This window comes from Hemibagrus wyckioides, linkage group LG13 (assembly GCF_019097595.1).
Source record: "Hemibagrus wyckioides isolate EC202008001 linkage group LG13, SWU_Hwy_1.0, whole genome shotgun sequence".
NCBI lineage: Eukaryota > Metazoa > Chordata > Actinopteri > Siluriformes > Bagridae > Hemibagrus > Hemibagrus wyckioides.
Genome location: NC_080722.1, coordinates 13,275,390 through 13,297,931, shown reverse-complemented (window position 1 = coordinate 13,297,931; position 22,542 = coordinate 13,275,390). Strand labels below are relative to the sequence as shown.

At 38.0% G+C, this 22,542-nt stretch overlaps 1 protein-coding gene across 4 annotated transcripts in view; it reads left to right on the top strand.

The window, feature by feature from the left end:
- Positions 1-22,542, top strand: part of cyth1b (cytohesin 1b) — a 45,594-nt gene that overhangs the window by 5,665 nt on the left and 17,387 nt on the right. Inside the window, exon 1 of one of the 4 annotated variants that reach the window (XM_058405402.1) lies at positions 4,823-5,344. The exons of 1 other annotated variant lie outside the window; for it this stretch is intronic. In XM_058405402.1, the coding sequence (XP_058261385.1) occupies positions 5,266-5,344 (79 nt within the window). In that variant the 5' untranslated portion in view covers positions 4,823-5,265. Of the gene's footprint in view, positions 1-4,822; positions 5,345-19,076; positions 19,300-22,189; positions 22,438-22,542 lie in introns of those variants that run through there. 2 more of the 4 variants (XM_058405404.1, XM_058405406.1) reach the window with 2 other exon arrangements.

The window sequence follows — 22,542 nt, the reverse complement described above, 5'->3', positions numbered from 1 at the left end:
CATGGAGGCCCCACCTTGCAACTTAGAGGACTTAAAGGATCTGCTGCTAACATCTTGGTGCCAGATACCGCAGCACACCTTCTGGGATCTAGTGGAGTCCACATCTCAGTGGGTCAGGGCTGTTTTGGCAGCAAAAGTGGGACTAACACAAAATTAGGGAGGTGGTCATAATGTTATGGTTGATCGGTGTAAGTCTTCATGGAAAAATATTTATGCTTATAGAAACATCTGGTTGTTTTTGTGCTCCAACAAATCCTAAACTCATGGTTTTGCTCTTTCATGAGGCATATTATGAAGAACACAAAACAAAATCAAATATAACTGACAGGAGTTTGCTGACTGAGAGGAGTTTTATTGGCCCTTTGGCTCCTCAAAAGTGATGCTGTGTTAATTTTCCAATCCTGACACTGCATTTTTCTCAGTCCTTTTATAAATACTGCAGAGAATACAGATGCTTGTTTTTTTGATAACTGAATTTTAATGTAGAATATTACATATAGATACACTATATTGCCAAAAGTATTCGCTCACCTGCCTTGACTCGCATATGAACTTAAGTGACATCCCATTCCTAATCCATAGGGTTCAATATGACGTCGGTCCACCCTTTGCAGCTATAACAGCTTCAACTCTTCTGGGAAGGCTGTCCACAAGGTTTAGGAGTGTTTATGGGAATTTTTGACCATTCTTCCAGAAGTGCATTTGTGAGGTCACACACTGATGTTGGACGAGAAGGCCGGTCTCTCAGTCTCCGCTCTAATTCATCCCAAAGGTGTTCTATCGGGTTGAGGTCAGGACTCTGTGCAGGCCAGTCAAGTTCATCCACACCAGACTCTGTCATCCATGTCTTTATGGACCTTGCTTTGTGCACTGGTGCACAGTCCACATGTTGGAAGAGGAAGGGGCCAGCTCCAAACTGTTCCCACAAAGTTGGGAGCATGGAATTGTCCAAAATGTCTTGGTATGCTGAAGCATTCAGAGTTCCTTTCACTGGAACTAAGGGGCCAAGCCCAGCTCCTGAAAAACAACCCCACACCATAATCCCCCCTCCACCAAACTTTACACTTGGCACAATGCAGTCAGACAAGTACTGTTCTCCTGGCTCATCCCAGACTCGTCCATCAGATTGGCAGATGGAGAAGCACGATTCGTCACTCCAGAGAACGCGTCTCCACTGTTCTAGAGTCCAGTGGCGGCGTGCTTTACACCACTGCATCTGACGCTTTGCATTGCACTTGGTGATGTATGGCTTGGATGCAGCTGCTCGGCCATGGAAACCCATTCCATGAAGCTCTCTGCGCACTGTTCTTGAGCTAATCTGAAGGCCACATGAAGTTTGGAGGTCTGTAGCGATTGACTCTGCAGAAAGTTGGCGACCTCTTCGCACTATGCGCCTCAGCATCCGCTGACCCCGCTCCGTCAGTTTACGTGGCCTACCACTTCGTGGCTGAGTTGCTGTCGTTCCCAAACACTTCCACGTTCTTATAATACAGCTGACAGTTGACTGTGGAATATTTAGGAGCGAGGAAATTTCACGACTGGATTTGTTGCACAGGTGGCATCCTATCACAGTTCCACGCTGGAATTCACTGAGCTCCTGAGAGCGACCCATTCTTTCACAAATGTTTGTAAAAACAGTCTGCATGCCTAGGTGCTTGATTTTATACACCTGTGGCCATGGAAGTGATTGGAACACCTGATTCTGATTATTTGGATGGGTGAGCGAATACTTTTGGCAATATCGTGTATATGTATAGATTTTTAGGGATGTAAATGATGTAATATAATTCAAAACATATTTGGAGTATGTTATACATTTATGTAGGTGTGAGTATTAGATATAAAGCTTGCAGGACAAAGACAGACCACATTCATTAACGTGAATGTCTGGCATTGTGTGATGCATTTGCAGCATCCTTAATTACCGCCTGGTCAGAACTGCAGCAGTTATTAGTTACTAGTTTGTTTATATGCTGCTTAAAGGTTAGTTTCAGAACAAAGTCTAAAAATATTAAAAGCAGATACAAACAATATTACTACTACTACTACTACTACTACTAATAATAATAAGTATTATAAATATCATAAATAATAAAAATTACACAAGCCAGATTTTCTTTTTAAAAAAGTCTCTAATCGAGACCAATTATGTACTGGACTGATGTAGCTGAGGCTGAGGAACTGTCAGAGTCAGAGATCACTTGTTTTTTTGTTCATAGTGATGGGCATTCAGGTATAGATCACACCCACTTCAGGTATAAGTCTGAATACAGATACTGCTGTTTGTATTGCCTCTATTAGTTTTCATATCCAGTATACACATTATCTAATTATATTACAATCACAGCTCGCAAGGATATGATTATTATTCTGCCACATTAGGCGGCCACAAAAATGTATTGCTTTATTAAAAACTGCCATAAACACAAACAGCAGAGGCTATAACATCATGACATCACTGAAATCCACTGAGGAGAGTGTTAGACTGCATTCATTTACTTTGACTTATATGGAGATACATTTTATTAATACAAAACTATTTTTAAAAAGTCAAATAGTTTGTGTCTATTAAGGTCAAATAGTTAGAAAAAAATAGATGGTTGTATAGAAATAGACCGAATGAATGTTGTGATAGTTTTGTAATATGACTGGGATAAAGGAAAGGAGTGACCCAGTGCATGAGTAATAGGAGATAAAATAGGGAAAGTTTAGGAGGGATTTGGAAAGTTTTGGGTGGATTTTCCTGCAGGATCTCAAATATCAACCTCTGCGTTTCCGCATTAGACACTACAGGGAGTATTGTTTCAAGCTTAGACTAATAGAATAATCATTTTCAATCTTTATGGTGACGCTGAAGTCTTCTTTAAATACAGAATAAATAGTTATTTAAAATAAAGTCGAAATGGTTGTCATTTAGCAACAGAATTAAAACTGGGCAAAATTTTGTTGTTACTTAGCTTAGGTTATAAAAGAAACCTTACATAAAACATGTATTATAGGGAAAATTGTGCATTGTGCCTATTTAGTCACTAGTGTTGGGTGAGGAAGCCTGGCATGTAGTCTGCAATCCAATCCTAAGTATCCTAAAGGTGTTCAGTAGGCTTGAGTGCTTTGTGCAGGCTACTCCAACTTTGGCAAACCATGTCTTCATGAATTTTGCTTTGTGCACATGGGCATTATCATACTGGAACAGGCTCTGCCCTGTGGTTCCACTGCAGGGACATTGTAATGATAAAGTACACAAAGACATTCTAGACAATTCTGTGGTTTCAAGATCTTTTTATTTTTCATGCCATTATTATTCGCACCCACAGAAATTCCTCTAATGGGAAGTGTAACTAAAGCATGTTCTTATTTATCTAATCATTCTAGGAACTCCTCAACAGTCATTCATTACTTCCTGTTTCACTGGGGAATATGAAATGACACAGTGGCTAAATTCTCCAACTCAAAATAGGGATGACATGAGAATGTTGCCCTTCATTAATCAGGCAATGCCTATAAAAATAGATGCACACTAGAAGCTCATAAGCACATATTCAATGTTACACCAATAATTTAATTAGAACCAACTGGAGCTGTAATGAACCTGCCTGGCAGAGCACACAAGTGTATTTTCCCCTAGCATAGTGAAGAGGTCAGACAAAAATATCTCCAAAGATTTTTGCAGAGATTTGCAGGTGGCATTTTGGGTTACAGAGTCTTTGAAAACTATAATTAGAAAACTTTTACTTTCATCTAAGCACAAATAATAGAGTATTTGATTCACATATCAAAAAGAACCTAATCCCACCTGTTAAATATGGTGGAGGATTTGTGATATTGTGGGCTGTATTTTCCTTAGAAACCGAGGATACTTGGCGTCATGGTCACATTTTCTATGTGAGACTTTGATATTCACCTTTCATACACCTTTTTTGACTCGTCTGTGTTTTTTTTTTTAAAATGAAGTAGCAAAGAAGGTCAATTATTGTATGTTTATATATTTATAGTGAAAGAAACCAAGTGCATATATCTTTCAGGGTATGAATATTATTTATTATCCTTTTGTCTATGTAACTACATGTAATTTGTTGTGTAGGATTTTTTGTGCAATATTCACCTCCACATTCTGGCATATTTTTGGAAGATCAGAGCAAACTCACATGCAACATGGAAACCAGGCAAAACTCCACACAGACAGTAAACAAAGCACAGGATTGAAGCGGCGGAACCTGGAGCCACTATGCTCACACATTTTGTTTTTAAATTCTTGGATATCTTTTCAGACTTATGTGTCTTTTATCATCGGTAAACTACAGGGAGGTACAAATTTGCACTCAAATGTGTTTGGGGTTATTACTGAGTCTTGAAGATCTTTAAAGAACTTTATCTACATTTTCACATTTTTCAAGGTAGAGAAAAAATAAAAACAGAAGAAGAATGTTTTTTTTCTCTTTCTCCTTGCTACTACTCATGTTTTTGCCTTTTTTGATTTTTATAACGACATAAACATAGAGACACACAGGCATTGTGTATAGATATAAAAAAAGAAAATGCAATATGGGTCCCACCTACCACGAACACACAAATTTACACACACACACACACACACACACACATACGAACACATAGGATTTATATATACACTGACATATATCTTTGACTTAGATGCTCTGAATTAGGATGCTGTTATGTGCTGACTAAACTGGCCTCTGTGCAATGTGTGGGTGTAAATGAAGAGGTGTGGTGTGAAGTGTTAATGTGTTCGTGCGTATGTGTATGAAACCTATTGGCTCCAAGACTATTTCAGTGCAAGAGCAGGGAGGCAACAATAGCACACAGGACGAATATAAACACAGAGTGGAGGGGAGAGACTGATTCGTTGCAAGAGACGCTTAACAAAATGGGCAAAGAACTATAGTGTCAGTGATAAGAAGAAAGCAAAGAATGGATTTATTGAGTGGGAGGAGAGGAGGCACAAGGAGACTCAGTCAGACTGATTGAGAGACTGACAGACAGTACACACCGGTGTGAGGGTGCTTTGTGCTCAGCTCCACGCGGTTTGGGTACACCTATTTCTATGAATGTTTTCATTTGGAATCACTAACCCAAGAGGAATAAATATCTGCGCAAGTTCCCTTTCTGCTATATGGACTGAAAAGGGAAGCAAACTGTCTTTCACTTTGGCTGTCTTTGCTCCAAAGCAGATAATTCTCTCATTCACTGCTCTGCTCCGTGAAGTGAGATCGGGGTGTATATTGAGTCAGAGTGCTCTAAACTGAGATGGGGACGGTGAGCGAACTTTGTGCCTCCAGCTTCCAGGCATTCATGTGTCCCACTGTGTGCCCAGCTGTACCAGCAGGTGGGTCTGCACTCAGCATGGCTGTATGTTTATTGTTTTTTTTCCAAAGGTTATCTCAGACTCTTTTTAATATGATTTCAATATGATAATGTGAGAAAATGATTAGTCCAATGAATAGTCCACGGCGCTCCACGTTTGAATCACTCTTTCTGTAACGTTAGATTGTTAGATCAGCTTAATGCTGTTTCCGTGGTGATAGAATAGCCGCAGATTGTGGAAATATTTTGTGTGTGTGTGTGTTTTGCATATGTGTGTGTGAGAGAGAAACATAGAGAGAGAGGGGGGGTTTCAATGTGTTTTGAATTAATTGATATTATCTGAGCTGAATTGAACTAGCTGTAAGCTTGGAGAAAAAAATGGAGCATTTGGTGTCCTGTTGCTATTTAATATTTTTAAAATTCTGTGTATGTTGAGAGAGTTGAAAGTAAATTGACAGAGCTAACGGAGTTAAGAAATGTGATTGTGGATTGTGTGGATAGGCTTAAATAGTACGAAATAAATCCTGTGCGATTTGGGAAGCTGTAGGATACACAACTCACCCCCTGTAAGATTTACTGATTGTTTGAGGAAGCAAACCTTTCTTTCAAATCTTTTTTTCAAAAGTATTTAGCTACTTTTGATGGAATTATAGGTTAGAGTTTTACTTTTATTGGAGACTTCTTGGTGGTAATCCTAGAAATGCATCATGGAAATCAGTGTCACTTTCAGTGAGCCCAAGTGATGAAATAGTCAGCAACCAGTCCTTGAGTTACCTATTTGATCATTTCTGTACTAATATATCACACCAAAAATTCATCTAGTGTCCATCTGGGTGTCTTCAGTTTCCTCATACCACATAATAATATGCCAGTAGGTGCCTTGACATAGGGGTGTGTTTTGTGAGGTGTCTGTGTGTGTGTGTTGGTGGTGGGGGGGAGGGGTTGTTTGTCCTCAAAATCCCATCCAGGATGTAATCCCACTTTTGTCCAGTGTTCCCAGGATAGCCTCCATATCTACTGCAAACATGATCAGGGTTAAATAATTACTGATTATTTGATTAATTAGTGTATCACTAAGCAATTCCAAACAGTATAGCTGCCCCAATGAGGTGCTAGAGCACATATCAGTATAGATATTTAGATGAATAAGCTCCACTGGTTTCACCAATGTTACCTAGTTACTTTTATGTCTGTAATGTCTGGACAATGTTAATGTCCCATATTCCATCTACTGTACAGCTTAGGCACAGACTGCATTTATCCACACTGACACTGAACGATAGTAGGCATTTTAACACCTCTGAATACACTTCTGGCTCTCTTACATGTTCCACTGACCTTCCATGCATAATATTAGAAACACATTTGTAACTGGTTATCACTCTTCACCTTGCTAAATATCACAACAAGTATATGAGAACTTTCAGACTATTTTGTGTATTGGCTTCTGTATGTAGTTGGCTGTTAGTGGCTATATGTATTGTTTGCTGCTTGTCATATGATCTGTTGTTGCACCTCATGAGTTAGCTTGTTCTGTTTGAGGAACTTTTTACTGCATTGCTGCAAGTTTTAATTCTCATTTTTGCTTGGGTTCTGCTTACTGATGCATTTGCCCGAGGAACGGGAAAGAAACGATTTACAGATACACACTAAGCCGTACAATCTGTTGTAACTCGTGAACAAGTGGCTTGTGACTGTAGATTTTGCTGAGGCAGGACGACGTTAATAATGAAACAATGGTACAAATCAGTCAGAAAAAAAAATCACTGGTCAGTCTGGTCATTAGCATTGACTAATAGTGTAAATTAATACAGTAATGTTCTATGGACTTGAGAGTGAGGACTTTTCAACATTAATGGTTAATAAAATGCTGGTACAAATGATAGCTAGCTTTATGGTTTTATACATAGTGAATTTAGGCATGGGAACATTTTCTTGCAGCTTCTCTACCTCTTGTATTCTGTTGAAGAAACTGGAGAAGTGCTAGATTTCACCGAAGCTTAAAGTGACTCTTAAAGAAACCCAGACTTTAAATATGGCTGCTACATTGGTCATCATAGCATTGACTCAGCATTTGTGGGTGGCTTTTTATACTCATACCCATACCAAACGAGGACTGGATGATGTATGTTGTGGCCACCTGCTCTGTGGGTCTCTCTTACAGCACTTAACTCATCTTCACATCATACTGTGATGCGATGTGTGTAGGGACTGGCATTGTTTGATTTGATAGTACATTTTCAGTAAATGACTAAAATCAGATTAGGTTAATCTAGACTTGCTCAAAAAGGATTTCAGTTTTATATGGTGCTGCATATCATCCTTCCTGACTTCCTGAATCTGTGTGCGAGCGACAAAAAGACAAAACTGATTTAAAGTGCATAATGAGAGATCCAACCTGTCCAGCAGCATGCAGTTCTGTTGCTTCTGAATTACACCCAGCTTGTTTGTTTGTGTGTGTGTGTGTGTGTGTGTGTGAAACCTTGACCTCTACCAATGTCACTTTTCTCATATTGTACATAGACCTCTAGTCCTTGAAGTTGTAAAACCTGAAGGAAAAGAGAGAAAGAAAAACATGTGACAATAGAGAACAGAAGTAAAGATAGCAGGAGAAATGTAGGATGTAAAGGTCTACAGAGGTTTTCACTCTCTCTCTCTCTCTCTCTCTCTCTCTCTCTCTCTGTCTCTCTCACACACACACACACACAAGCTGATTGTAATTCAGAGACGGTGGGCTTGCAGGCACTTAGAATCAGAAATTGCTAATACTAATGATGATGAGTCTATGAAAGGGCGGATGTCGGCCATAATCATCTTGTTATTCCTGTGTGTGCGTGCGTGTTTTTGAGTGAGTGAGTGAGAGAGAGAGAGAGAGAGAGAGAGAGAGAGAGAGAGAGAATACGAGTAGAAACATCTCACACTATGACTGAACCACGTGTGGTCGTGTGAAAATAAATGTAGGCGTGTGACACCTACCTGCTCCTTTAGACTCTGTGACTTGTGTCTTATTCAGTACTCATTAAAATGTGCACTCTTTCCTTGTATGGATCCTCATTGCTATTTATTTTTCAAAGCACTTGGGTGGTTAAGCAAGCTTTTAAAATATTTTGACCTGTCAGTGCCATTTATCTAATACACAATCAGTATATTTAAACACACACACAGGCATGTTTTGTTCAGAGTGAACAGCTGGGGGAAAATCTTGACCTTGAGCTGTTTTAGGTTGGTATGGTAATGTAGCACATAGCATTGCCACCTCACCAGATCCCCCAGTTCAATACTGAACTTGAGTGACTGTGTAGTTTTGCATGCTCTCCCCTTTTCCAGGTGGCTGTCCTCTGGGATCCTTGGTTTTCTCCTGAATCCTAAAACATGCATAGATGGATTGGCTCACCAAAATTGTGGAAATGTGTGGAAATGTGGTATCCCTTCCAGGGAGGGTAGTTGTGCCTTGTGCATGGTGTTCCCAGTATTTAGTGAGGAGTAAACTGCTCACTAAAGATCAATGAATGAACAAGCTGCTTTATTTGTTAACTGTATAGACCTGATATTTGTTCATATAATTAAAAATGTTTTTTTTTGACCAGAGGAAAATATTACCCAGCTTTTTACTACAAACCTTCCTTATTTTATTATTATTATTATTATTATTATTATTATTATTATTATTATTATTATTATTATTATTATTATTATTTTGTTGCTTCATTTACACAAGAAAAGCCATAAGGGTACGTTGCTTACTCAAATATCTGAATATTAATTTTCCAAGATCTCAGTGTTGAGTTTTTGTGATGGAGGGTGCTGCTGTCTTTCCTCAGCATGCTAATTGCATGCTACATCACAGTCACGTCTTCCACTTCACTCCCACTCTCCTTGTTTTCCCTCCATGTGTGCTGTAAGTACATGGATCGTTGCTCGCCAGAGGACTAAATCATGATTACAGTGTACAGTTTTGAACATTAGTTTTAAAGCTCTGGTGACAAGAAGGAAAAACAACTTTATGTTTCTTTTCTACAGTACACAAACACTCTAAATACTAGTTGCATGCTTGCCAAGTCGGGATTAATAAGTGCATATTCAGAGCTCTTACCAGTGGTTTAGTGGAGATGTGAGTAGCTGATCAATGCTTGGAGCTGCCCGCTTGCACTCTTTCTAGCTGTGAATAGTACATATTAGAAGAAGAAAACAGAATATTCGAGGGAATGAATGAGTATTAGAGGGACGTATAAACGAGAAAACACAAGGACACATAGTTAGACTGCAAGCCACTGTATTCTTGTTGCTGACTGTTCATTACGGATCTCCTGTGATGTCTGTGTGGTGGCCTGCTGAGTAACATTTCCATTCGAGGGAGTTACATTCTGTGACAAGAAAAAGTAAATGCCAAATCGCACCATCACATTTGGCTTCATATTTATGATTTTTTTTTCTTTCCTTCCTTCTCCTGATATCTGTTCTGCGTCTGCTATTTTGATCTATTACTCTTTTTCACAGAAATGCACATTCTCAGAAAGACTGTATTATTGGATTTTAATTGCTATAAATCACTTTTAAGTGTTATCTCAATTTAATATATCAATATCCTCAGTAAAGCTCCAGACAAAATAAAGATGGTGATTTTCTTTACTGGACCTGCATTGTTTCAATAAAATAAATGCTTTTGTGTTTGCATATCCGTTACAGCAAAAATATTGAATTGCATTGATAAAGGTGCAACAGATTAAGTCTGAAACAGTATAGAAGTCACAACTTACACTATATTGGCAAACATTTTAGGTCACCGTTTTAGGTCCAAATCATTCAATTCAGGTGTTCCAATCACTTCCATTGCCACAGGTGTATAAAATCAAGCACCTAGGCATGCAGACTGCTTCTACAAACATTTGTGACAGAATGGGTCGCTCTCAGGAGCTCAGCGTATTCAAGCGTGGTACCTTTTATATCTTTTAAGTCCATTTGCAAGGTCCATAAAGACAAGGATGAGCAAGTTTGGTGTGGAGGAACTTGACTGGCCTGTACAGAGTCCTGACCTCAACCCGATAGAACAACTTTGGGATGAATTAGGGCAGAGACTCTGAGATAAAACCTTCTCTTCCAACATCCGTGCCTGACCTCACAAATGCGCTTCAAAAGAAATGATCTAAAATTTCCATAAATATTTCCTAAACTTTGTGGAAAGCCTTCCCAGAAGAGTGGAAGCTGCTAAAGCTGCATATTAAAAACTTTATATTAAACCCTATGGATTAAGAATGGGATGTCATTAAAGTTCATGTGCATGTAAAGGCAAATGTCCCAAAACATTTTGGCAATATAGTGTCTTTCTATAAGGTGTCTGTCATTTACAGTGTGTGCTCTCTGTTTAATTTGTACCAAGTTAAATATTTATCTAGTATTATAACGATACTGTGTATTTTACTCTGTTACTGATTAAAGTTATTTTTAGACATTTCACACACACATTCATTCATTAGGAAAAGTGACATACTGAGCTGAGAATCTTGTCAAAGACCCAAATGGTAGCAGCTCGCTAGGTTTTGAACTCTTTATTTTTTCCCTGAAACACATTACCCTCCCTGAAACACATTAACTTTATATAAAAAAATAAGTAATGTCTGTAGTGATTCTTGTACTATGTAATCTGGTTGGTGGTCTCCTTTGAGCAGATTGTGTTGCACAGACATCACAGTGGAGCAATGCTTCCACAGTAACAATGATGTTTATCACACAGAAGTGATAAAAGTCAGAGCTTGTTTTCTCAGTAACCATTTTCCAGTGATGCCCAGTGTCAAATTAATGAGAATTTCAATGTAGAAGTAGTGGAGACAGCAAACGCTGGACTTTAAGCTCCAGAATGCATGCAGTAATATTACACACTTTCAATGTTTTATGGCTCAAACTCAGTTCAGCTATGATGTTATGTATAAAACAGCCTTTATTTGTCACATATACATTACAGCACAGTGAAATTCTTTCTTCGCATATCCCATCCTTGGAGGTTGGGGTCAGAGCGCAGGGTCAGCCATGATACGGCGCCCCTGGAGCAGAGAGGGTTAAGTTGGTGGTGTTGTTAATATGAATGTTTTGGAAGCTTTGGAATCTGTTTTTTTTTTTCAGAGTGGAGGTAAGTAGATGAGGAACCTAGAGAGAAAATAAAAGGGCTAAGTCACGCTGGCACCACTATCGGCAGGAAGTAGATTGCCATTATTCATGTAGGAAATTGTTAACTGTGAAAGCAGCCCAATGTTTTGATGAAATAAACTGTTATTACAAACTGACCACACTACATTTGTTACATGTAAAGAAGGCAACTCAAACAAGCTGACCAGGTTTCATTTTAAACCAGTATCTCATGTTCATTATGTGTGGATAACTTCATTTATACACTGCATACTTCTGAATTATTACTGTATACCGAGAGTTTCGAACTTGTTCATGTGAATACTGACCTCACGCTTTAACTCCATTAAATTCCCATAGATGGTTTCAGAGTCTCTTTCCTCTCTTTTTATTCCCAGCTCCATTCTGTTCTGTTCTGTTCAGCTATGTATCTATTCTGCATCTATTTTTTATCTTACCCACTTGAGCCCGGATGAATGATTCACACCAGACTGCCATTTCATCTTACTTTAGTTTTTTTTTTCTCTCAGAAATCTTATACATGTCACAGTCTGTCTGCCATTCTCAACTGCTCCTCCCTGGCTGTTTTGTTGTGATGATGACGAGAGGAGCGTAGGTGTCCTAATATGTGGAATAATTGGTCAGGATTTATGCTTGCCCCTGCCAAATCACTGAGCAACAAGCTCATGAAAACACATAGCCTCTGGAGCTCTGCTTCATGCTCCTTTCCAAACTGGAGGGGAGGTTGTCAGCATTCTTAGTGTTCCTTTGGGTGCTGTTTTAATAACGTTGTTTGTTTACTTTCCTGCTCTTGTATCAGACAATATCAAACTTTGCTGCAGACCAGAACTTTGTTCATCACATGTGGCAGGTGTGTCTCAGGCCAATAAGGTATAATATTCATGCTCTATTGCAATGCAGTCAGATTTCCAGTGAAGTGCAGACAGATTTGATGCAGTTTCTTCTTTTGATGAATCATAGGTCCCGTTTAATTTTCTTCCTTCACTATGTTTCATACTATATCGCTGATGGATGAATTCTATAGACTCAGCCATTCATTCTTTCCTTTATTCATTCTTTGCATTCTTGTGCATGGTAGTAGAGTAAAGCAGTTGACGATGAATCATTTCATAGGTGTGAGCAGAATTTCCTTAGCATATGAAAACACCCTTCTTTTCTGTTCGTTATTCTCTACACAGTTCTCAAAAAGAGTGATAATTGTAATGATAATCAAATATACTTGCTTTATTTGAATCGTACCACAATGGAAACTTTTCACAGACTTCTCATATTGCACATGAATGTGCACTACTTTGTCAAGAGTTTATGTTGCTCCAAATTTTAATTTTATGCAGTTTTATTAAATGGATATGTTGCAGTGTAAGAGCTACATACTAGTAGCAAAAAAGGCTCCTACTCTAGACCGTCTGAATTTTTAAATGCAGAAACCTGTCAGTTCTTTGGCTTATATATTTGTATGAAATGCCCACAAAAATAGAGCTGCAGCAGTTAATGTAATGGTTTATTTTGTCGACTCCAAATATCCTAAAGATGTTCAGAATGACAGATAAGCAGTGGAAAGGAATCTCTAAAATGCCTTGACCCTAACCCAAGGCATTTCTATACTGTAGTACTGACAACTGTGAGAGTTAAGGACAGCACTCTTGATCTTTCTAACAGGCTCTTACTCAACGAAGTGAGAAATGCAACTTATGACCTTATACCTAATTTAACTTGTAACATCTGTTTGGGGTTTTCACCTTAAATGCCTCCTTCCTTGCAACACAGCATGTGAGCAGAACGGTGAAGAGATTTAGAGCTAACATTTAATGTAGTTATTATAACCTCTGCTCTATTTTCTTCTTTAGTGGCCTCACTTATTTCTTGTTCACCCGACTCTGGCCTCTCTCCTCTCTCATTCGAGCATGGCTTCTAAATTGAGTGCTTTTTTTTGTGAGGCAGGAAGGAGAGAAAAGGAGCGATTGTGTTAGTAGATCAGTGTTTTTAACCTAACACTGTGAATTTGGAGGACTGTGCGCTTAAAAACATGGTTCCACTACCAAAGCGGTTTGAGTAAGAACAATGTGTCCTGGGGTGAGTTTCACAGTTTTATTCTTTTTTTGTTGTTGTAAAGGATTAGAGTTTTACCCTCACAGCAGGTGGGTCCATTTCTCTATCACCATAGTTACCACAGCCATTTAATACAGGCTTCCCCTCAGATGCCTACTCCTACACATTTTATTACATTTTATACCCTCTCAGAATACTGTGGTGGAGCTATTTCACCAATACTGAATCTGCATGTCTTCACGTGGAGATTTTCTCCCCAGCAATACCTGGCCAATTTATAATCAGTTAAACTATGACACCTTTTAACATGTTGGTGACAAAACAGAATATTCTGTAACAATGACATCTTCACTCTTTTATTTTTTTTACTTCATGGTCACTTCACTACTAAAAACTTTTTTTTTTTTGCAATATTTGAAAAATCTGAGCTTCGATCAAATATGCATTCAGATAGAGAGGATATTCCAGGGTTACATATTAGCCTTCAGGTGTCAGGCTCAGTGTACTTCATACCTGCACATCAACGTGGTTATGGTGATCTGCAGATGAAACCTTGAGAGTCACATTATAGTCACATCTGTAATTATTGGTAGTGTTTCACACCTTTTCACTGTTCATTTCGGATAACATAAGAAAGGAGATGTTTAAAGGAACTCAAATTACAGTATAATTAGGACAGGAATGGTAAATATATTTCTATGAGTTGTGCAGTCCAAATACAAAGTCAGTGACAGTGATATTTAAATGAATGCAGATATGTTTCTCATTTGCATGCACACATCTGTTTAGTCACAGAACACTGAAACAGAAAGCCCAGTGTATTGGGTCCAGACACACACACACACACACACACAGTTTCTCCTTTGGCTTTCAGCTTCCTAAGACAAGATTTCCCAGTAGACATTTGTATCATGTTTTACTTGTCTGAGTATATTTGTAGTTTAGTATCACAAAGACATATTTTGTTCTTATATTGTTAATCAGTTGTGTGCATTATATCTGAAGCTTGTGTTGTCCACTTATTTTGTTGTTTATCGATAAAAGAAAGTTCCACTTATTTCCTTTTTCCCCCCAACCAAATCTGTAACCATCTAATTCTGATGGTTATTAATTATTGACAGCCTTAATCGTGGCAGGTCTGTTGTTTATATCACAGCTCTGAAGTGAACGTCTGGAGAGAGTGTGTCATCTACTTGCTCAGCACAAGAGAAACACATACTCACACAGATAAATAGGACAGTGACTGTAGACAGAAAAATGTTTTGTTAACAGGTTTGACGTAGCTGAAAAATCGCTAGAAAATGTGTGGTCTAAAATAATTAAACCCAGCAAACTCAACTGTTACTGTGTTATTTTGGTATTGAGTGATATTTTGTGCATTTTTTGCAGACTGAATTCAGTTATTTCAATGTCTGGAAGCAGCAATCTAACCTGAAGTAAAGGATGTGATGTTACTCAGGTACTTGTGTTGCTGAAAATGGAGTTGAAATGAAAGAGGATATGAATGTTTCCTTTCTGAGATGATGGGCTGTAGTTGAGTTCTTTGCACTTTTCTGTGTTTTAGAGGATGTTTAGCAAAGATTTAGGGACATGTTGCCTCCTGTTTTTCCTTTTTATAGGGTTTATGATAAGCTATCATCTCACTTTCTTTGCTTTGGGATTATTAAGTTTTAGGTAGTGTAGTTATAAATTAAAAATAATAAATCTGAGAGTACCGTTAAGTCCGAAGTTTGCATATCACTAGGAGAAATTCTGTACACTTTTCTTGCAATCATGTGAAACTTGGTTTAAAATGTTTACAGGGGTTTAATTTGATCAGTAGAAGCCAGGTTTAATATTGTAGTGGTTCATAAAACGATTTCTTGGTTCAGACATGATGAGCAACACAGCTTTCTGAGGTACTGTTTTATTCCCTGGTCCTTTTTTTTTTTTTAAAGTAGCGCTCTCTATATTTTCACATAAAGGCCATTAAATTGACTTTCTTTTAGAACAGCTTACATAACTGGAGTGTTGAAATAATAATAATTTTAAAAAATTGCCCTTGACTGAAAATTTGCCTCTGTCAGTGTGACTTGATATTTTCCTGATGGCTATAAATGGCAGAGGTTTTTTAACCTAACCCAAGCCGATTGGGCAGCCGTTTGGTAGAGGCCTATATTTAAATAATTATGGGGTCTGTTAAAAAAAACAGTTATATATCGTTGTTATTATTGACCGAATTAAATAAATAATGCAAAGTAAGTAATTTTTCCATTGCTTTGGACATTAAAGGGTTAATATAAAAAAATTATAAAACATGCAGTGAACAATAAAACATACAGAGACATTCTACAGTTTCACAAATGACCAAAACTACCAGCCCCCAATCCGCCCCAATGATTTAAATGCAGTAGGAATCAGGTTCTTTTCCTTGTATGCAGTCCCCTTTCGTCAGAAAACATGTAAACAGCCCTAGTATTGCTTGCTGAATTTGGCATTTTGTGATATGCTCTCAGAAAAGGCTTCTTTCTTGCAATGCTTCCCAACAGCCTGTTGTTATGAAGGGGGTGTTTAACAGTTGACAACCACAAGAATCATCTAAATTGTCCAATTCTTTGGGTGCTTTTTGCCTTCTTTCATCCTCATCCCTGTGCTAGGGGACACTATACTCCTGGTTTCGATTTTGCTTTGGCCCTAATTGAGCTTGATGTTATTTTAATAAAATAACAAAGAATTTTTTTTTATCCCAGGACATGGTTAAAGGCTGTAAGGAATTCCAGGGGAGTGAGACCAAATGCATTAAAAAAATTTTTTTGCCAATGACAATTAAATTTGTCTTTAATTAAAAAATCTCCCAGAAAAATAGCATTAGTTTTGAGATGCTGCATCAATAATTTTGGCATGTACATGACTGAGAGAAAAATGTAATTATTATGTGTAATATATTTATTTTATACAGTATTTTGGTGTTGTATATGGCTATTTATATAAATGATCTTATATACATTTGAATTCTGTTCACTGTTTTAATATTTAACATTTAAAAGATCCACTTAGTTTTTAGATCCAGTTAAATATTTGTTTTAAAATAGGTTATATTGTGCATTAGGAAAGAAATAGTTATTTATTCATGATTTAAAATAGAAAGATCTAAACTAAAAATGTAATGGTTATGAAATATAGTGGAAAAATTGGGAAATAATTGTGATAAATAATGGAGATTATTTATAGTGTATCATTTTTGGCTCCAGCTGGCACCATGGCAACAAAGCTATTTGTTATATTTGGACCAATTTCTTTATTTAACCAGTTCTGAAGTACAGTAAGTCTGTAAACATGACATCCCTGAATCTTGTACACACACACACACACACTCATGCACGCACACACACACACACACTCATGCACTCACACACACACACACTCATGCACGCACACACACACACACTCATGCACGCACACACACTCATGCATGCACAATCATGGGTATCCAAAATATCTAAAAGAACATCAGAATTATTTTAGTCTTTGTGTGTGTGTGTGTTTTGGTCAACACCCTTACACACAAACTTTATACACTTTAATTAAATTCTAGTTTGTGGAAAAATAGACAGACAGGCATTTATTGCCATGGCAACAGTCTCATGCCACAGCTGACAAACCAAACAGTTTCTCCTGTGTTTTCTTTCACTGCATGCAGAGTGTATGACATTTACAAATCCTTAACTCTCCTTAACTAAGTGTTGATGTGATTTTTGAGGCTTGTTAGATGGGGCAAACAGCAAAGCTAAAAACCCAAAATGCAGGTTTTCTGTGAAAAGTTGCAATTAGTGTATTTATTAGTAGAAGCACAGTAGTCACCCCAGTTAGAAACAGCATGTGTGGGACAAAAGTGTTAGCAATTCCTCCTAAGTGTTATACAAACTTAAAATAAACTGGGTGCCACTTCTGAGACAAGAAACTCATTAGGAGGCATTTTTGCTCCACAGTTATTTGCATGCCACACACACTCTGAAGAGTTTCATATTCACAGGTGCAAAAATCCAGAAATGTTATAAAAAGTCTGACATCTACCGATCTTTTCAGGTACTGCATATTCCCAAGTGATACACAGAGCCTGTTGGGTGGTTTTATTTATGATGTGATGTTTTAGAGAGTCTCTCTGCTCCATGCCTGAAGGATACGGCACTGATTATAATCTCAGATTTGTGTCAGACTTGACCTTTTACTAATGCTGAAGGGGGGGTTATATAACAGACCTTTTTTTTCTAGCTGTGCTACTAAAATTCATGGTCATGGTGAAAATACTATTTTATAATAGGGAGAGAAAACAGTGGAGAGAACAAACTTCACTTATGTATTCCACTTACAGTAGCTGAAGGGTAATCATGTTAGTTTCAATTAAAGCTTTAGAGTTGTAACTGTAAAATGTTCTTATATAAATATACAGTATAAAAAATAAATAATTATATTACATATCCCCTATGTTTTTTTTCTGTGCTAAGAATGCAACATTAACTAGTCATTTTTGTGACAAGTAATCCATTTAAGGGTAAGGATATTACTAGGTTAGAACTACGAGAGGATGTGGTACTGATCGGAAGGTTGTGAGTTCGACTACCAGGCCCAACAAGCTGCCACTGCTGGGCCCCTGAGCAAGGCCCTAAACCCTCAATTGCTCAGTTGTATAAAATGAGATAAAATGTAATTCACTCTGGATTATAGTGTATGCCAAATGCCAGAAAAGGCCCTAGTCTGAGCCTGAAATCAGCTGTCATGAGATCCCCAGGTTATTGTCTTTGTGAAGTTTGCATGCTCTTGAATTTTTGTGTGTGTTTCCTCTGGGTTCAGTTTCCTCACATTGTCCACCCTAAAATATGCTTCTAGTTGTGAATGGGTTTTGCATGGTGCACAGAGATGGACTGGCATCCCATCAAGGATGGGTACTCCCACCCTGTTGCCAGGACTGGCTCCAGTTCCAATGTAGCCCTTACTGGGATAACTAGCTGAAGATGAATGAATGAGTGTTCTACATCATCATCATCATCATCATCATCACAGTAATGATAAAAGCAACAGCAAGAACACAAGTTGCTACGATTATAGCTGACGAGGATAATGATATAGTTAATTGATAGTGCTCACCATAAATTGCTCATATCAATTGAATTTACACCAAGTATGAATGCGATGTGAATAGGCATATAATTGCAGCAGCTTATGATTTTAATTGACTTGTTTTTGGAGGAATCATTTTTAAAAGTTGAAATGCATGTTTCAAGCTTTACAAGCTGTCTATATCTTCATTTTTTTATATAAAGGCCTCCAGTTACCTAAATATTCATCATTAAGAACTGGTATCTTTCTTAAGGAAACGCTGAATACAGTACGTTGAAATCACCAGAAGCCTTGCGAAGATGGACGTGACGTCCGACAGATAATCAGCTGTACGTGAGTTGCGAGTGTGGGCGGAGCTACGTTACATTGCGTGCGTGTGAAGTGGACGAGAGTGCTCGGAGAGGGAGGGGCTTCCACGCCTAACGTTTTGACGATTGGCTGTTCGAGATGAACGACTGCTAAGTTACGCCCGCCCATGAAGCATGGCATTTTAGCACCCATACTTCTGGTGTAAACTCGTTAATATTTTGAAGTGGTATTTTGAAGCGATTGTTTTCTTCTTCTTTCCGTGTGAAGTGAGAACAGTGTGAATTATAACCGCCTCAGTTTTCTGAGTGTTCTCATCGGTATTTACAAGGTAGAAGACTGAAGGAGTGTCAACAATGGTGTTGAAATCGGAAGCAGGAGTCGGTGAGTGAGATTGGTCTTTCGGTTTATTTCTCTCTTATTTTTCCAGCATTGGATGATGTTTAGCTTCTGCAGGAAATGTGTTCCTAGTTCATGTCTTTGATTAGATGACTTCGTTTTTTTTGTTATGAATCGGATGTTTTCTACATGTCCCTGGACATGCAACAGGTCCATGTTGTTTTCTAATGCAAATGTGCTTGACCTGGTGAGACAGTGGACAGGGTTAGTAAAGCTCCATAGCTGTGCCACTCCTGCACAACTGAGTTCCTTTCTTTTTTCGCCATCACAGTTATTAGCTAAACTTCAGTAAAAGAACACAAACTCAACCTGTTGACCCATACTGGGAAAAAATTAGATCAGTTTATTGATTTGAATGACCTTAGGTTGACCTCTGGTACAGAATTAATCACAGTGATAAATACTGCATTTTTATAATGTACAGCAATCACTGTGTTTAATAATGAGGTCAGAGCAGTTGGTTGTTTTTCTTTTTTTTTTAAATAGATCTTAACAGTTGTATTTTAGTTTTAGTTTTATATTTTGGTCGTACTACAACAATGACAGTGTTTTAATCTGTGGAGAAAGTTGCCAAAGTGCTTCAGATGGAAGATGCAGTGCAATAACCCCAAAAAGAGGCTGTATGAATAAAGATCATCCTTGTTTTGCCCATCTATTTCAAGCAGAGTATTAAGAGATCTAGTTCAGTGGTTGGGATGGTCAACACCATCACATTTAATACACACACTTGTGCGTTTGCTATTTTTAGTTTTGCACTCGGATCTTTCTAGCTAACCCACAGGCATTCTGCTTCAAGGGTTGCCATGGTGCGTCAGAGACGGAGAGAAAGCACTTCCCTATTTTCCTTCCCTCAGTATGATGGCTGGGTGATTCAAACATATCGAACAAATGTGTGAATATGTAAATAACAAACAATGAAAGGTAAAAGTTTGAAGTTACTTTTCTTTAATTGCGTTTGAGGTTCCGCTGGCGATCTGGAACAGAAATGTGGTTTAGTTCAGTGGTTGGGTGATTCACTCTTGGTTGCCATCACACATGGTGTAAACAAATGCTTCTACTTTTAGTCTTTTCCCTCTTTTCCTCTTCCACAATCCTTCTTTCAGTGATCTGTGCTGCAAATGTGTTGAGACAGAAGCTGTTCAAAATCACAGACATTGTGTACCCTCTTCCTGTCAGCAGATAACTAAATTAATACCAGAAGGCAAACAAAAATTCGACTAAATTATTGCCAGAAGAAAGGCAAGACAATAGTGAATAAACAGTATTCTGTACACTACACTTGTACAGATTGCAGTATGTCTGAAATGTTTGCCTACTGTTTACTCAACTGTATAGAAGCTCAGTTGTAGTGATGCTTTTATTGGTGTTCTATGAAATCCAGTGTAATAAAAACTGGCTTTTGATGAAGGAAAGACAAAGTTGACACATTATTTAACCAGGATTAATCAGCTAATTATCGGTACTGTATCATACAGCTATTAGCCAGTGGGTTTGTCACTTTAGCTACATTCTGTATTTTAGTGAGACTGAAAAGGAAGATGATGAAGAGTTATGTGGAGGAGCCCAGCTCTTCTGTTCAGCATCCTTTAGCACTTGTGTAATTTAGACCAGCTGAGGGTTATATTAAATTAGGCTGGACAAGCATTTTGCTGTCACTTGTCCCTATGAGCAGTTGTCACAGTGAATGAGAATGGCTGGCAGAAAAACTTGTCCACTTGAGTGGAAGAGGACGTGGTATGTTAAAAGGGATTTACCTCCAGCATTGGTTAATTCCATATCCATCTGTTTTAAATTCACTTTGTGATTAACTTTGATCCTGATAATCTCAGATGGTCAGTAAGGATTGAATGGAGGGTTTGAGTGCATGTTTATGGAGGAACTTCTTATTATTACTGTTTTGTTGTTGCAAGGTCACACTTTCCTGAAACCCGATTTTGCTCCCGATGCTGGCTTGTGGGGTCTAAACTAGTTACTGTGCCATTATAGGTTGTTTTTTCCCCCTTTTTTGGTCCCCTGAATGAATGTGACCTGTTTTCCACTGAATGCTATTTATTAGATAATGCCTAAAACCATTTAAAGGCAAGTAAACCAATTTGTTTAAAAAGTCAATGTCATTGCAATTTAAATTGCAATCTCGAAATATACCAATAGAGGAAATAACAAATTACGTTAGATAAGGTTCGGTGTACAGAATAAGACGTAACAGAGCCATATTTTATTTACAAAATAACTTCTTGAATATTGATTAAATAGTTAAAAAATCCAATCAGTTAAAGTCTGCTTTTTATTACATGCCTTCTTTTTTTTTTTTTTTTAATAAATGAGAGTGTTTATTTTCACTGAGATTTTCCAGTAGACATCTTGTTGAATGTTTTACATTATGTTATAATAATGTAATATGTAATAATTATATTAATCTGCACTGATTTTTAGCACAGGTTTAGCACAAACACTGTGCAGATTGTACAAGTCTGACGCTGTCTGTTTGCATTTCCATGCATGAAGAATGAATTGGATGAGAGGACATAATACATCTGTCTGAAAGCAAATACATGTACAAAGGACAGGCTTGTTTTCACTCTATTTAACTGAAACAGAAGAGGTAAAAACAAATCTGAAATGGACCCACCCTATCTATGCAACCCTTGTATTGCTGTGCTTCCTTTCTTTCTTGTTTCCTCCTGTCTGCCTCACCCTGTGCAGCTTCTCTAATTTCAGCTCTCCCTCCCTAAAACATTTCACAGTCAGTATACAACATTACCACTAGGTGGAGCTGAGCGTACTACCGTCTGTGTGTTTTTTCTGGAGGAGAGGAGGGAGGAGACTAGAGGAGGATTTATACCGATGAGTGGATTTGCAGATATGTTACAGAGAGTAAAGAGACCAGCTGTAGTAAAGCTTTATTGCCTGCAGTGCCAACTTCCTGTACTCTCCTTCAGCATCTACTTCCCATCATCTTGCTCCCTCTAGGATTGGGGCATCAGCTTCTGAAAGATTGAATGGCTCACTAGGGATTATTAAAAGACACTGGGAGGTCCTGGTTGTGTTAGTGGGATGCTAATCCTGATCCTCAGATCTGAGTGGAAAGGCTGATTGGATCAAAGCTTACCATAAAGAATTAAAGTAAGTGTTCACGGCAGTCCTCACTCTAAGCAGAAGGACTTACTTACGTTAATTTTCAGTATAGACAGGATTTAGTCATATAGACATGTTAAGAGTTTTTTTTAA